This window comes from Salvelinus sp. IW2-2015, linkage group LG18 (assembly GCF_002910315.2).
Source record: "Salvelinus sp. IW2-2015 linkage group LG18, ASM291031v2, whole genome shotgun sequence".
NCBI classification, from domain to species: Eukaryota; Metazoa; Chordata; class Actinopteri; order Salmoniformes; family Salmonidae; genus Salvelinus; species Salvelinus sp. IW2-2015.
The window spans coordinates 41,666,967-41,683,847 of record NC_036858.1 but is presented as its reverse complement, the minus strand read 5'-3'; the positions used below and the strand labels follow the sequence as shown (position 1 = coordinate 41,683,847).

Genomic DNA, 16,881 nt, shown 5'->3' with positions numbered 1-16,881 from the left:
ATTGACTCTACAAGGTGTAGAGATGCTGGCCCATGTTGACTCCAATGCTTCCGACAGTTGTGTCAAGTTGGCTGAATGTCCTTTGAGTGGTGGACCATTCTTGATACGCACAGGAAACTGTTGAGAATGAAAAAGAAACAGTGTGCCTGGCACCTACTACCATACCACGTTCAAAGGCACTTCAATCTTTTGTCTTCCCCATTTACCCTCTGAATCGCACACATACACAATCCATGTCTCAATTATCTCAAAGCTTAGAAATCCTTATTTAAAAAAAAATTACAACATTTCTTTACATGGATGACTTTTCCAAATCCAATCACTTTTCCACTTTTATTCAACATCATCACATTTAATGTTTTTGTTGAAATGACGTGGAAACAGTGTTGATTCAACCAGTTTTTGCCCAGTGGGAAACAAGCAGAGTGGAGGAGAAGGTACAATGAACGATCCACTTCTTTTGCTGACTCTGCAAAAGCCGTGATCCGTAAAAGCAAACTGAAGGAAGTTTGTTTCTCTGTTGAAGAGTTTAAAATAGTTTTTCCTCTCTCCTCCTCAACATTGACTCTATCTGTGCGGTTTTCAAAGTTAAAAATAGCAGAAACATCAGTTGATGATTGATCGTCCAAGACCATGGATGAGAGTTGCCGCGATAGGACAGTATTGGTGAGACAGTTGGTATTTATGTAAAACTCTTGTAACTCATTGTGTCTTTATTTCACCTACTGCACATCCCTGCAATCCTGCCAATCTGGATAAATGCAGGTCAAATCCAAAAATAAAGAGCAGCATCATTCTCCTAATGGAAAATTGTTGATACAGTATAGGCATACATGGGATTACCATCTCCTTCGCATAAACATGCAAGAAAATATAATTTTCAAATGATAATACTCTGGGTGGGACACCATTCTCCTAGTGCTCAGAATGTGGAAGCTATCGCTAACCAAGCAATACTCACATGACCTCAAAAATGATGAGTTGAAAATGCGAAATAACAAATGGAACAAGATAAGGGAAACAGAGAGGAGACATTTCAAAGGGATGCCATTGATGCGTTCATGTGAATAAATGGGCATCACTAACAAACATCATTTAATGCTGTCTGAGTTTAGCCCAGAGGACACAAAACCAGCTGCTTGAACAGCGATAAAAGCAAACAGCCAAACAGTCAGCGTGACAACATTACTGTAGCAACTCTAGTCTAAATACAACATACACTAACTACAGTATAGCATCTATGGACAAACTCCCATTACAGTCCATTACAGTCCAGTCCTCTGCAGACGTGTACCGTTACCAAAACAGATTCAAAGCTGAGATAGCTAGTGAAGTGGGGCTTTAGGCTAACGATGCTCCATGAATTCCTCCATTCCAACAGAGTACATGCATGAGAGCTGTACCAAATGCTATGGAGGTATGGGCTATGGACCAAAGTTTGATATCAAACATGTGTTTGATATATTGTTACCGTGATTACAGATAATCATGAATGAAACGTGAATAATGATGACTGTTAAGTTACAGGGGCATAAATATCATACCCCCCCCCCCAAAAAAACTCCCCTATTATTGGTAATGGTGAGAGGTTAGCAAGTTTTGGGGGCATGATCTTTGTACATCTGTAACTTTCTTAGTCATCGTTATGTATGATACATTCATGATTATTCGTAATCATTTTAGCATCCACATTAACGTAGATGTGTTCAAAAACATATTCTATAGTTACTTACAATAAAAGTTACCACAAAATGACACAATAGGTGATTTACCATTCATTTCTATTGGGCAAAACATAATCCCAAACACAACCAAAACAAACTGCAAATGCATCCAACAAGTTTTTAGAGTAACAAGTGTGATGAAGTCATTGTGTGCTAGGAATATCGGACTAAATAGTAAACTTTTGACAAGATTACTTTTTACCAAATACATATGACAACACCTTTTCCCCCCACAGCAGACTGAAAAGATTTGACATGAGTCCCCAGATCTTCAAAAAGTTCTACAGCTGCACCATCGAGAGCATCCTGACCGGTTGCATCACCGCCTGGTATGGCAACTGCTCGGCATCTAACCATAAGGCGCTACAGAGGGTAGTGCATACGGCCCAGTACATCACTGGGGCCAAGCTTCCTGCCATCCAAATCAAATCAAATCAATTTTTATTTGTCACATACACATCCAGGACCTATATACTAGGCGGTGACAGAGGAAGGCCCAAAACATTGTCAAAGACTCCAGTCATCCAAGTCATAGACTGTTCTCTCTGCTAACGCACGGCAAGCGATACCGGAGCGCCAACTCTAGGTCCAAAAGGCTCCTTAACAGCTTCTACCCCCAAGCCATAAGACTTCTGAACAATTAATCAAATGGCGACCCGAAGTATTTACATTGCTGCTACTCACTGTTTATTATCTATGCATAGTGTCACGAACGTTGTTGTAAGAATCGGACCAAGGTGCAGCGTGGAATGGTTTCATCATCTTTATTCGAGTGAAACGCACAGAAAACAATAAAGAGCAAAACGAACGTGAAACTATGCAGTGCTCACAAGCAACAATACATAAACAAGATCCCACAAAAACCCAGTAGGCAAAGGCTGCCTAAATATGATCCCCAATCAGAGACAACGATAGACAGCTGCCTCTGATTGGGAACCATACAAGGCCAACATAGAAATAAAAAAACTAGAGTACCCACCCTAGTCACACCCCGAACTAACCAAATTAGAGAATAAAAGGCTCTCTAAGGGCAGGGCGTGACACATAGTCACTTTACCCCTACCTACATGTACAAATTACCTCGACTAACCTGTACCCCCGCACATTGACTAGGTACCGGTACCCCCTGTATATAGCCTCGTTATTGTTATTTTATTGTTATTTTACTTTTTATAAAAAATGTACTCTATTTCTTGAACTGCATTGTTGGTTAAGGGCTTGTAAGTTAGCATTTCACGGTATACACAGTGTTTTATTCGGCGCATGTGACATAACATTTTATTTTATTTATTTTGATTTGATATACCACAGCTGTCTTCATGAATCTTAACTAAAGGATTAGCCTACCCATGCTGTATGTAATGACACAAGTTCATGCAAACTGTCAATATCTGGGGAATGTGTGTGTGGTGTTAGATAATGTCACTGATTAAATGTATTATTTTCTTGTTGACCTGAACATTGATTGGTTATAATCTAGTTGTCCTCTCAAGAGGAAGCTTCTTACTGTGACTAATGACTGGAACATGACCCAGATTATCACTCAACCAACACCACCGAGAGCATATACCAATAGTGTTGGATCTGTGACATCCACTTGTATTGATAAAATATTCATTAATACTGCAGAGCTTTGCTCTAAAGCAGTATCAGTTCCCATTGGCTGTAGTGACCATAACATTGTGGCAATAACAAGGAATGCCAAAGCACCAAAGTCAGGGCCTAAAACTATTTAGAAGAGATCATACTAAATGTTTTTTTGTAGAATATGTTAAAACAATTAGGTTGGTCTGATGTGTATAAGTAGGATAATCCAGATGACTTGGGAGTATTTGTAAAATTATTCTTGCCAATTGTTGACAAATATGCACTTGTTAAGAAACTGTGAAAACTGCTAGAGCACCCTGGATCGATGATGAATTTCAAAATGATGCAAAAAAAGGTGGCAAACAAGTCAGGCTGCTCAGCTGATTGGTTGACATACTGTCAATTGAGAAATGGTGTGACTAAACTTCACTGAGAAGTTAAATGACAACAAAACAGTGAACCATAATATTTGCGTATTGAAGATCTAATATTGAAAGAGAAGGATTGCTATTTTGAATTTGGTCAAGTTTGCGTGGAAGAGATGGAAAAACGATTGTTATCTATCAATGATGATAAACCGCCAGGTATAGATAACCTAGGTGAGAAACTATTGAGAATGTCTTCAACCAAAGCCTAAAGGAGTGTGCGTGTCCACAGGCATGGAAGGAATCTAAAGCAATTCCACTACCTAAAAATAGTAAAGCACCATTTGCTGGGCTCTAACAGCTGCCCAATCAGTTTGCTGGCTGTTCTTAGTAAACTGATGGAGAGAATTGTGTTTGAACACATGCAATGCTACTTTTCAAAGAACAACTACTGATGTTCAGCATGCATATGGGGAAGAGCACTTAACTTGTACTGTTCTGACTCAGATAAATGGATAATACGATTATAGTTGGAGCTGTATTGTTAGAGTTCAGTGCAGCCTTTGATGTTATTGATCATCATATGCTATTTGTTCTTGAAAAGACTCACTGGTCATGGCCTTACCTCACCTGCCATCCCATGGTTAGAGAGCAACTTATCAAATAGAAGTCAGAGAGTATTCTTCAATGGAAGCTTCTCCAACATCAGATATGTACAGTGCAGTATCCCTCAGGGTAGTTGCCTTGGGCCGTTACTCTTCATTTAACAAATGATTTGCCACTCTCCTTACAAGGAGCTAAAATGACTATGTATGCTGATGACTGCACTCTCTACACATCAGCAGCTACAGACAGCGAGCTCACGGAGATTCTTAGCAAGTCACAATGGGTAATTAACAATAAACTGGTCTTAAATACATCTAAAACCAAAAACATTGTATTTGGTTCAAAGAATTCTCTCAGACCCAAACCTCTGGATTTGTGCATGAAGGGTGTGTAACATCAGCTGTTCAGTTATCATGGTCAAGTCATATTGACGAAGTTGTGGTGAAGATGAGGAGAGGTACGTCTGTTATAAAAACTATTTTGACACAAAGATCAACTGTACTAGTTGATCAGGCTCTGATCTTGTCCCATCTTGATTACTGCCCGGTAATATGTTCTGGTGCAGCAAAGAAAGACCTAGCAAACTGCAACTGGCTCAAACGAGAGCAGCACATCTTACCCTTGAAACACATAAATAACATCAACAACATGCATGATAGTGTTTCATGGTTGATGGTTGAGGAGAAATGGTCTACTTCTCTTCTAAAGAAACATTTGTGTGTTGGAAATGCCTAGCCACTTGTAAAATCTATTTGCATACACTTCAAACAGACATACTGTACATACCCCACCAGACACGCCACTATGGGTTTCTTCACGGTACCCAAACCAAAAACAGATTTAATGCGTCGCTCAGTTATGTACAGAGCTATGTCAACGTGGAATGCTCTGCCACCAGAGGTTACTCAGGCAAAAACTAGTTGTTTTTTTTACTGATAAAAAATGTATCACGGCGCCTTTCCTCTTTCTAAAGATCTAATTTAAATGTAATGTATATAACAATATATATATGTTTTTGTTATCTCGGTGTCTTTCCAATATATAACTCTTATTTTATTTTTTATTTTATTAAATATCTTATGTAGTTTTTCTCTATAATGGTACTGTACTTTGTCAAGTATTTGTACGTTTTATGTGGAAGAGTAGCAGCCGGTGTGCAGTAGCTAACGGGGATCCTAATAACCTAAACCTAACCTCTTCAGTCCTGAGCATGCCCCTTTTTGACAAACCACCAGAGATACCTCATGGGAAATACAGAAGAGAAGTGTGCTTTGATGATGCATATACAGACAAATCGTTATGAGTTCTGCACAAACACAACTTCCTTTACTGTAAGGCCCACTGTTGTGTCAAGTCATTACAAGCATTGACATTCATACAGCTAACTAGATACTGTATGTTATTAGGTAATACTGTTGGGCATGGACTTCAATGCTACAGCACCATGGTGCCTGGAGCAAGGAGGGTATAACTAATATGTTGCCTAACATCTGTCTGCACAGTGGAAGTGCAGAAAGTGCCAGTCGACTGATGACTCAGCAAGGAGAAATACAGCCTCAGCTTTTCATCAGCTGCTGCTGTATTTCACAAGTGATATATTTACACATAAGAATGTACAACTGAATCCATACCGGGAGCTATTCAAATAAACAAAATGCTTATCACTTCCTTGTACAGCCATATTCAAATGTAATTTAGTACGTTGTCATGACAGGATGATAACCAGATGGGTCAAGAGCTTGTTATCTGCAGTAGAGGTTGACACGGGAACAGGAGTCCCGCGGGTCTTGCAGGTCTGTGGGATTTGGGCAGGAATGGGAGTCAAGTTCTAGAGTCAAGTTCGGGACAGGACGGGACAGGATCGACAGTCTACATGAATGGGTAGTAGAAATATGCAATGTGTGAGGCATTTCATGACAAAAACTAACTGTGTGTTTAGGGCTTATATACAGTAGTTTACTTAACCCCTTACACACATGGGAATTGGCCTATATGGATAGGGATAAATTGAAATGTTTCTTTCAGAAGAAATATGGAAATGCATAACCATGGTACAAATGAAAAGGGAACAGTTTGGAGATGATGGTGAAATTATTAGACTGAGGTGAGAACACAACAGTTCACCTGACAAGACTGAATACAAACATTACACGGTTGATTTAATGTGCATTTTACATTTACTGTACTTTTCGCCGCATTTGTTAATAACAACATCTGAAAATACTCCGGATACATTCAGTAACATTACTTTTGTAACAAAAGTAATGTTACTGCTTTTTTTGAACTCTCCTAGCTGTGCCGTTGAGGAACGAGAGCAAGCACATTTGTAGTTATTTTGTTTGGAACAGAGCCCTGCATCCCTGCCATCACACACTTACTGTTGTTGTTTACGCAATCCACAAAATGTTCATTATAAATCACAATCTGGGTCAGGTGGGCATCATTTGAAAGCTTGTTCCATTGCCAACATGACTAGCTAAATTATAAAATAAGATCTTACAGTGTTAGGCTTTCACAAGCCAATTCAGAGAAGCAGATCATCATTTTGGTGGGCATAGAATGGAGTCAGGTGTGCATTCAGATGCATGGTCTGCGGAACATTTTCTTCACAATATCACAAACAGGCTCATTCTGTTCAGGACATGCCAGGATATAACACCATGTCATATTGTGTAACGATCGTCTGTGGTGGAAGAAGGATCGGACCAAGGTGCGGCGTGGTAAGTGTTCATGTCTTTTTAATAAACAAAAACTGAACACTGGAACAAAACAATAAACGAAGTGAACAACCGAAACAGTACCGTGTGGCGACAAAACACTGACACGGAAGACAAACACCCACAAACCAAAAGACAAAACAGGCTACCTAAATATGGTTCCCAATCAGAGACAATGACAAACACCTGCCTCTGATTGAGAACCATATCAGGCCAAACGACAAACCCAACATAGAAACACAAAACATAGATAACCCACCCAACTCACGCCCTGACCACACTAAAACTGTAACGGCTGTCTATCTCTTCCTCCTCATCTGACGAGGAGAGGCGAGAAGGATCGGAGGACCAATACGCAGAGTGGTAAGTGTCCATGTTTTAATAATATAAACTGAACACTACACAAATAACAAAATAACAAATGTGAACGAACCGAAACAGTACCGTGTGGTGACAAACACTGACACGGAAGACAAACACCCACAAACCAACAGTGAAAACAGGCAACCTAAATTTGGCTCCCAATCAGAGACAATGCAAAACACCTGCCTCTGATTGAGAACCATATCAGGCTAAATGAACAAACCTAAACATAGAAACAAATAACATAGACTGCCCACCCAACTCACGCCCTGACCATACTAAATAAAGACAAAACAAGGGAAAATAAAGGTCAGAACGTGACAGTACCCCCCGCCAAAAGTGCGGACTCCAGCCGCAAAACCTAAACCTATAGGGGAGGGTCTGGGTGGGCGTCTGTCCGCGGTGGCGGCTCTGGCGCGGGACGTGGACCCCACTTCACCATTGTTTTTGTCCGCCTCCTTTATCGCCCCCGTGGCCTCTTATGAGCGGCGATCCTCGCTGCCGACCTTGGCCTGGGAACCCTAGCCATGGGTCCCGAATGGACGGGAGATTCCGGCAGCACCGGAGTGAAGGACAACTCCGGCAGCTCCGGACAGGCGGGGGACTCCGGCAGCTCCGGAATGAAGGACGACTCTGTCAGATCCTGGCTGGCTGACGACTCTGGCAGGTCCTGGCTGACTGACGACTCTGGCAGGTCCTGGCTGACTGACGACTCTGGCGGCTCCTGACTGACGGACAGCTCAGACGGCGCTGCACAGATGGGCAGCTCAGACGGCGCTGGGCAGACGGGCAGCTCAGACGGCGCTGGGCAGACGGGCAGCTCAGACGGCGCTGCGCAGACGGGCAGCTCAGACGGCGCTGCGCAGACGGGCAGCTCAGACGGTGCTGCGCAGACGGGCAGCTCAGACGGCGCTGCGCAGACGGGCAGCTCAGACGGCGCTGCGGCAGACAGCGAGCAGCCCCAGAATACCGGACGGCTACACCGCGCAGACGGGCAGCTCACATACGGCGCTGCAGAGCGACGGGCAGCTCAGAACGGCGCTGGACAGACGGGCGCTCAGACGGTGCTGGACAGACGGGCAGCTCAGACGGCGCTGGACAGACGGGCAGCGCTCAGACGGCGCTGGACAGACCGGGCAGCTCAGACGGCGCTGGACAGACGGGCAGCTCAAACGGCGCTGGACAGACGGGAGACTCTGGCTGCGCTGGAGAAGAGAGAAGGCTCTGGCAGCGCTGGACAGGCGGGACCAGAGAGAAACCGGAGAGACAGCCTGGTGCGGGGGGCTGCCACCGGAGGATGGTACGTGGAGGTGCACCGGATATACCGGACCGTGAACGAGTACAGGAGCTCTTGAGCACCGAGCCTGCCCAACCTTACCTGGTTGAATGTTCCCCGTAGTCCTGCCAGTGCGGCGAGGTGGAATAGCCCGCACTGGGCTATGCTGGCGAACGCGGGGACACCATGCGTAAGGCTGGTGCCATGTACGCCGGCCCGAGAGAAGCACTGGAGACCAAGACGTTGAGCCGGCTTCATGGCACCCCGCTCGATGCCCAACTAGCCCGGCCAGTGCGGCCAGTGCGAGTGGAATAGCCGCACTGGGCTAAGACAACGTACTGGGGACACCGTGCGCTCCACCGCAACACGGTGCCTGACCAGCCCTCTCACTCCACGGTAAGCACGGGGAGTTGGCTCAGGTCCCTACCTGGCTTAGCCACACTCCCCATGTGCCCCCAATACATTTTTGGGGCTGACTCTCGGCTTCCAACCGCGTCGCGCGCTGCCTCCTCATACGCGCCTCTCTGCCTTCGCTGCCTCAACTCTGCTTTGGGACGGCGATATTCCCTGGCTGAGCCCAGGGTCCCTTGCCGTCCAGAATCTCCTCCCAAGTCCATGAGTCCTGTGTCCTCTGCGCTGCTGCTGCTGTCCTTTACCACTCTGCTTGGTCCTGGTTGGTGGGTGTTTCTGTAACGGCTGTCTATCTCTTCCTCCTCATCTGACGAGGAGAGGCGAGAAGGATCGGAGGACCAATACGCAGAGTGGTAAGTGTCCATGTTTTAATAAATATAACTGAACACTACACAAATAACAAAAGTGAACGAACCGAAACAGTACCGTGTGGCGACAAACACTGACACGGAAGACAAACACCCACAACAACAGTGAAAACAGGCAATGTCACGTTCCTGACCTATTTTATGTTATTTTTTGTATATGTTTATTTTGGTCAGGGCGTGAGTTGGGTGGGCATTGTATGTTTTGTGTTTAGATCACTGTTAATCAGCCTTATATGGTTCTCAATCAGAGACAGGTGGTTACGTTTTCCTCTGATTGGGAACCATATATAGGCTGGCTGTTCACACTGTTTGTTTGTGGGTGATTGTCTCCTGTGTTTGTGTCTGCGCACCACACGGGATTGTTTCGGTTTGTTCGTGCGTTTATGTAGTCTGTTCCTGTGTCAGCGTGCTTCGTGTATTTGTAAGTTCGTTTGTTCAGGTCTGTCTACATCGTTTGTTATTTTGTATTTCTGAAGTCTAGTTCGTGTCAGTGTTCGTCTGTTTTTTCAATAAATCATTATGTCATCACACCTCGTGCGCATTGGTCTACCGATCTTCTCTCTCTCCCTCGTCCGAGGAGGAGGAAGACGACACCCGTTACAGAATCACCCACCAACGAGGACCAGCGGCGGGGAGAGCTCAACAGAGCAATCAGGACTCGTGGACTTGGGAACAGATTTGGAAGGAAAGGGAACTGGGCCACATTGGGGAATATCGCCGCGCTCGTGAGGAAATGGAGGCACGAAGCCCAACAGCGGTGGATGAGGAGGCAGCACGTAAGAGAGGCTGGAAGCCCGAGAGGCTCACCCAAAAATTTCTTGGGGGGGGCTAAAGGGGAGTGTGGCGAAGCGGGTTGGATACCTGAGCCAACTCCCCGGTTACCGTGGAGTAAGAGGGGCGTTACTGGTCAGACACCGTGTTATGCGGTAAAGCGCACGGTGTCCCCAGTACGCGTGCTTAGCCCAGTGCGGGCTTTTCCACCTTGCCGTACTGGGAGGGCTAGGTTGGGCATCGAGCCGAGTGCCATGAAGCCGGCCCAACGAATCTGGTCTCCAGTACGTCTCCTCGGGCCGGCGTACATGGCACCAGCCTTACAGGTGGTGTCCCCGGTTCGCCTGCATAGCCCAGTGCGGGCTATTCCACCTCGCGCACTGGCAGGGCTACGGGGACCATTCAACCTGGTAAGGTTGGGGAGGCTCGGTGCTCAAGAGCACGTGTCCTCCTTCACGGTCCGGTATATCCGGCGCCACCTTCCACCCAGAGCTCAGTACCACCAGTGCCTACACCACGCACCAGGCTTCCAGTGCATCTCCAGAGCCCTGTTCCTCCTCCACGCACTCTCCCTATGTGCGTGTCTCCAGCCCAGTGCCTCCAGTTCCGGCACCACCGCACCAAGCCTCTCTTGCGTCTCCAGAGCCTGTACGCACTGTTCCTTCTCCCCGCACTCGCCCTGAGGTGCGTGCCCTCAGCCCGGTACTCCAGTTCCGGTACCACGCCCAGGCCTAGAGTGCGCCACGAGAGTCCAGTTGCCCTGTTGTTGTTCCCCGCACTCGCCCTGAGGTGCGTGTCGTTAGCCCGGTACCTCCATTCCGGTACCACGCACCAGGCCTATAGTGCGTCTCAGCCGGCCAGAGTCTGCCGTCTGCCCAGCGGCGCCTGAACTGCCCGTCTGCCCAGCGGCGCTGAACTGCCCGTCTGCCGCGGGCCTTGCCCGCCGCCAGCGCCTGAACTGCCCGTCTGCCAGCGGCGCCTGAACTGCCCGTCTGCCCAGCGGCGCCTGAACTGCCCGTCTGCCATACCGCGTCTGAACTGTCCGTCTGCCATGAGCCTGCAAAGCCGCCCGTCTGCCATGAGCCTGCAAAGCCGCCCGTCTGCCATGAGCCTACAGAGCCGTCCGCCAAGACAAGCCGCTAGAGCCGTCCGCCAGACAGGAGCGCTAGAGCCTTCCGCCAGACCGGATCAGCCAGAGCCTTCCGCCAGACCGGATCAGCCAGAGCCTTCCGCAGACCGGATCAGCCAGAGCCTTCCGCAGACCGTCGCCAGAGCGCCAGACCGATCAGCCAGAGCCTTCAGCCAGCCATGACCGTCCAGAGCCGTCAGCGAGCCATGACCGTCAGAGCGCTCAGCGAGCATGACCAGCACGAGCCGTCAGCGAGCCATGACCGTCCAGAGCCGTCAGCGAGCATGACCGTCCAGAGCCGTCAGCGAGCCATGACCGTCCAGAGCGCAGCGAGCCATGACCGTCCAGAGCGTCAGCCAGCCAGACCGTCCAGAGCCTCAACCAAAGAGCGTCCAGAGCCAGCCAGCCAGGATCCGCAGTCATTCTGGTTTGCCCCTCATTCTGGTGTTGCCCCTCATTCTGGTGTTGCCCCTCATTCCGGTGTTGCCCCTCATTCCGGTGCGCTCTTATCCTGGAGATGCCCCTTAATTTTGGTGGGGTTATTTGGAGGGTGGTCATTGTGGGGAGGCTACAGAAGCGGGGATTGATTATGGTGGGGTGGGAACCACGCCCGGAGCTAAGCCACCACCGTGGTCAGATGCCCACCCAGACCCTCCCCTAGACTTTTGGTGGTGCGTTCGGAGTACGCACCTTGAGGGGGGGTATGTCACGTTCCTGACCTATTTTATGTTATTTTTTGTATATGTTTAGTTGGTCAGGGCGTGAGTTGGGGTGGGCATTGTATGTTTTTGTGTTTGATCACTGTTAATCAGCCTTATATGGTTCTCAATCAGACAGGTGGTTTACGTTTCCTCTCTGATTGGGAACCATATATAGGCGGCTGTTCACATTCTGTTTGTTGTGGTGATTGTTCTCCTGTGTTTGTGTCTGCGCACCACACGGGATTGTTTCGGTTTGTTCGTGCGTTTATGTAGTCTGTTCCTGTGTCAGCGTGCTTCGTGTATTTGTAAGTTCGTTTGTTCAGGTCTGTCTACATCGTTTGTTATTTTGTATTTCTGAAGTCTAGTTCGTGTCAGTGTTCGTCTGTTTTTTCAATAAATCATTATGTCATCACACCTCCGCTGCGCATTGGTCTACCGATCCTTTCTCTCTCTCCTCGTCCGAGGAGGAGGAAGACGACACCCGTTACTAGGCAACCTAAATATGGCTCCCAATCAGAGACAATGCAAAACACCTGCCTCTGATTGAGAACCATATCAGGCTAAATTAACAAACCTAAACATAGAAACAAATAAAATAGACTGCCCACCCCAACTCACACCCTGACCATACTAAATAAAGACAAAATAAGGGAAAATAAAGGTCAGAACGTGAAAGAAACAAAGAAAATACAAAAGAACTATGGTCAGAACGTGACATATTGTAACTGTACATCAAACATAGTGATCATAAATGTTGACACTATATTACATGAGTTTTATTATATGGAAATGTCAAGTGCACATTTGGACGCTTGCTTGTATGACATCAAAGCGGTATTTATTATAATCTTCAACATCTCATCTTTCAAATACATTGAATCCTCTTAATTTACAGCATTTCCCTCACTCAGACAACAACAAATGTGCAAAAGTTGCTCAATTAACGGGAGAAATGGGGCAACATCTTGTCGTGCGCAGTGCTCAAGTTCAGAATGTCTCACAGTCAAAATCCATACAGAGCTGTGATGAACAGGCCCTGAGCTCTGAAATCATGTATAGTGTGTTACTGTACAGCCACTGCATTCCAATTTAGGCACGTATCAGTGTCCAAATCTGCCATGTTCAACCTGTATACAGGTACGAGTGAAAACAGTAAAAAATAAAATAAGAATGTAATGGCAATTTCCCCCCTTCCTTCGGCTCACTCTCGCTCCTCCAGTTGTAGCCATGGCCACTGAGCAGTCACTACTTTACCTCAGAAACCAGAATGATACTGCCTTCAAGAGAAGTATTGAGTTCATCCAATTCTGGGTAGAAGGAATGCCTTCATTGCCAAAATCTTGTAATGTGTTTTTTATCAGCTGTGTGAGCAGGGAACTATGTCTTGAGCGCTGAGCTGCAGCGAAACAGAGCAGTTGCTATGTCTACTCACATTCAGAGTGGGGGACAGACAGAGAAGCAGCTAACGGAAGAAGTTACTCTAATTATTTCAGATTTCTGTGCAAAATAAATTCATGGGACTTGCATGGATCACTTACACATGCAGAATTACACAACCAGAGTTGTACAACTGTGGAAGATGACTACCTGACGCACCAGGTATTAATGTGCTGCTTTGCTGCTTTGTGAAATACATCCTTGAGTGTCAAACGCTTTGTGAAATACATCCTAGTGCGACAAAATGCATTGTGAAATACATCCCAGAGCGTCAAATTACTCCTCAGACTACAGATAGACCAGAGGAAGTGGAGAAGACAGGGGTTTTGATACGATCACACTCAGAGAACATGTGAATGATATGTTCTTTAATCACTCGTCTGCACTGAGGGTATTTTGACTGTTTGGAAATGTAATTAAAGTGTTGAGTTAAAGAGTGTAACACCAGGACGTGGATGTCAGTGTTACTGCCTCGTCAAAACTGGTCTCTTTATTCATTATTTAACACTAATTGGGCCTGGTTAAATTCAGAATGAACACATTGTTTAGTCATACTTCTTGTCTATTCCTCTCCCTAATTAGTTGCATCTTATTAAAATCAAATCCAATTGTATTAGCCACAGGCTCCGTATACAACAGATGTAGACTAACAGTGAAATGCTTACACCAAATGTATTCAACCAAAATGTCACGACAAAATATTGAGTTGCTGATGTTATAACAGGAAAATCAATAAACAAGAGTATTTATTTATGTGTCTACTGAAAGTGTGTGAAGCATGAGTCCATGATAAAGTATCCCTACCACAGGTCTCAATCTACTTTCAAACAACTATGAATGGGTGTACAACTTCTGTACAACAGTTACTGGTCTCAGCAATGCATTGCTTATTCCAGAGTTTACTGTGTTCTAAAAGTGGATTAGAAAAGGTCTGGCCTAAAGGGAGTTGTAGGTGAGATGAATTAAATAATCCAGCCAATTAAGACTAGCTTCTCCAAGAACCGTGTCAAGAGTGCAATCTATCATTACTGTTTCCTTGTGGCCATGGGATGAAACGCACAAGCAATCAAGGTTTCAACCAACACATGCACACATGAAAAACATAAGTCCCACCCTAACCTAATCAGCGTGCGGAGCACTTGCAAAAAAAAACTCCCCCTTTGTACTGTTGGTTGAATTTCGTTAAAAAAATGTTATAAATAAAATTACACATTGTGCCTTTAACATGAACATGACCAAGGATTTAAAACAACTTTTTAGGCAATTACACAAGCATCCCCTCTGCGAGTCAGTGTATGTCTTTGACAACATGTTCTAATCGTTTTGAATCACTAAACACTCTGACCTCATTATGGAGATCCCCAGATTGACTATTTATGTGAACTGTGATATGAAGTGATTTACTATTGATATAATACTCATACACCATGAGCACATGAAGCGATGATGTCTTATGAAGTGATTTCATTGGAATGATTTACAAACGTTGACAGGGAGTAATATTTCATCTATGCTTCAGAAGCACCCAAAAATGAGTTTATGATGATGGAGCAAAGGTCTAAAATATTTTCATCCTGGCAGTTCAGATGTACCGTTCATTGTAAACAGAACATACTAAAGAGTGCAATGGGAATCTAAGGTAGACAAAACAATAATTGGAGGTGTGTGAACCACAAACACCCAGTTGATGGGATAGTGCAACATTTGGCAACATTTTTGTATTTACCCAGAGTCAGATGAACTCATGGACACCATTTTTATGAAGGAAGTTGAAGGTAGTTTCTGGAGCTATTGCTAATAGCGTTATCACAATGAATGGAAGTCTATAGGAAGAGCAAGCATAAAAATGGTATCCATGAGTTCATCTCACTCTGGGTAAGTACAAAAAAAGGGTTATTTGCCAAAATGTCACACTATCCCTTTAAACATTGATCAGCATTGTCAACAGAACAATAAAGTTTCAGGAAAATAACTTTTCTCCTATTGATTACTACTGGTTGGCTATCACAACTATGGTCATCATCATCATCATCATCATCAACCTTGTACTGGCCTTCCTCATTGGAGAAGAGGTATTTTGAAGGTTGCAAATAAAAAAACATTCAACAAAACCTGTAAAATACAACACTCCACTATATTTTCCACACACCCACCCATCAACCCCCATGCACCCTCTACCCCACCCCCTCTCCCCCACTCACCATAGTCAGCATCATAGAAGATTATGAACTTCTGCCAGCGCAGCTCAGTGACCAGGGTCAGCATGACGTCGTTGAGGCGTGCAGGCGGACGAGCGGCCAGGGTGTAGCTCTCCCCATCAGGGCTGGGGTTGAGGTGGCAGGAGGTGCGTGGCGTGCCCTCGCCGTTCCTCTGGATAAACAGGTGGGGTATGTGCATGGCGTCGGTCAAGGACTGGAGGGCGTTGGCGGCTGCACAGCCTGTAGACGTCACCAGAGCCAGGATGCCCTGGTTCATCAGCTCACAGGCTGAAGAGGGACAAGGATAAGAGAGGGACATGATGAGACAAACTTTAGACATTCCAAAAAGGAAGCAGAGAACACAAGGGATCAGTAGTGGTCAAATGAAAGTAGTGTGTTCTGTTTGTAGAGATAAATGTCACAAAAAAATGCACAAGTACAGTACAACAAGTTATGCAATAAATCCCTTTCTCTTTTGCATGCACCCCCTCATCCCTCCCCATCACAACAGAAACATATCATCACTGTAATCTGTCACTCAGAGTAACATACAAATCCATGTTTGTAATAGTTGGTCCAACCACCACTTCCTCCTGCTGTTTGTTTATGTTTGTTTGTGCATGGGAGAAATCAAGATGCTTGTGGTTGGGACAAATTATTATTTATATTTTACAGTACTGTATAACATCTATGGCTCCACATTTACTCTGAAATGCTGTTTATTATAAGTAATAGTAAATATTGTATGAATATTGCGCATCTCTGTCAGTGAGTTCTGCTTATGAAGTGTTATAAAGTACTATGATAGTTGGAAATGTGCTTGGAGCCATTCAAAATGGTAAATAAACATTTACCAGTGCTTAAAAACTGCTGACTGCCAAGTACACAAGTCAATGTCTTTATTCAAAGATACAATACAAATAAAATGTTCATAAGTTAAACAAGTTTAATGTGAGTGTACAAGCTGTAAATCTTCTAAACTTCTACCGACTCCCACCCACACAGTAAACACATCAACACATATCAACCACCTACAGTATAACCAAACAGAAGTCCGAAGTCTAATTAACAAGGGACTCTGATTCAGTCTTAATAAGGCAGGAAACATTCAATCAACCATGCCTTGGGTCAATGAATACTTGTCTTGCATAAATAAGTACACTGAGTGTACAAAACATCAGGAACACCTTCCTAATATTGAGTTGCACCCACTTTTGCCCTCGGAATA

General features: G+C 45.2%; 1 protein-coding gene across 1 annotated transcript in view; it reads right to left on the bottom strand.

Moving 5' to 3' along the window:
- LOC111978381 (glutamate receptor ionotropic, delta-1-like) overlaps window positions 1–15,933 on the bottom strand; it is a 177,162-nt gene extending 161,229 nt beyond the window's left edge. The window contains exon 1 of the mRNA XM_024008411.1: window positions 15,657–15,933. Coding sequence (XP_023864179.1) covers window positions 15,657–15,930 — 274 coding nt within the window. The 5' untranslated portion in view covers window positions 15,931–15,933. The remainder of the gene's footprint in view (window positions 1–15,656) is intronic.
- Between the last annotated feature and the right edge of the window lie 948 nt (window positions 15,934–16,881).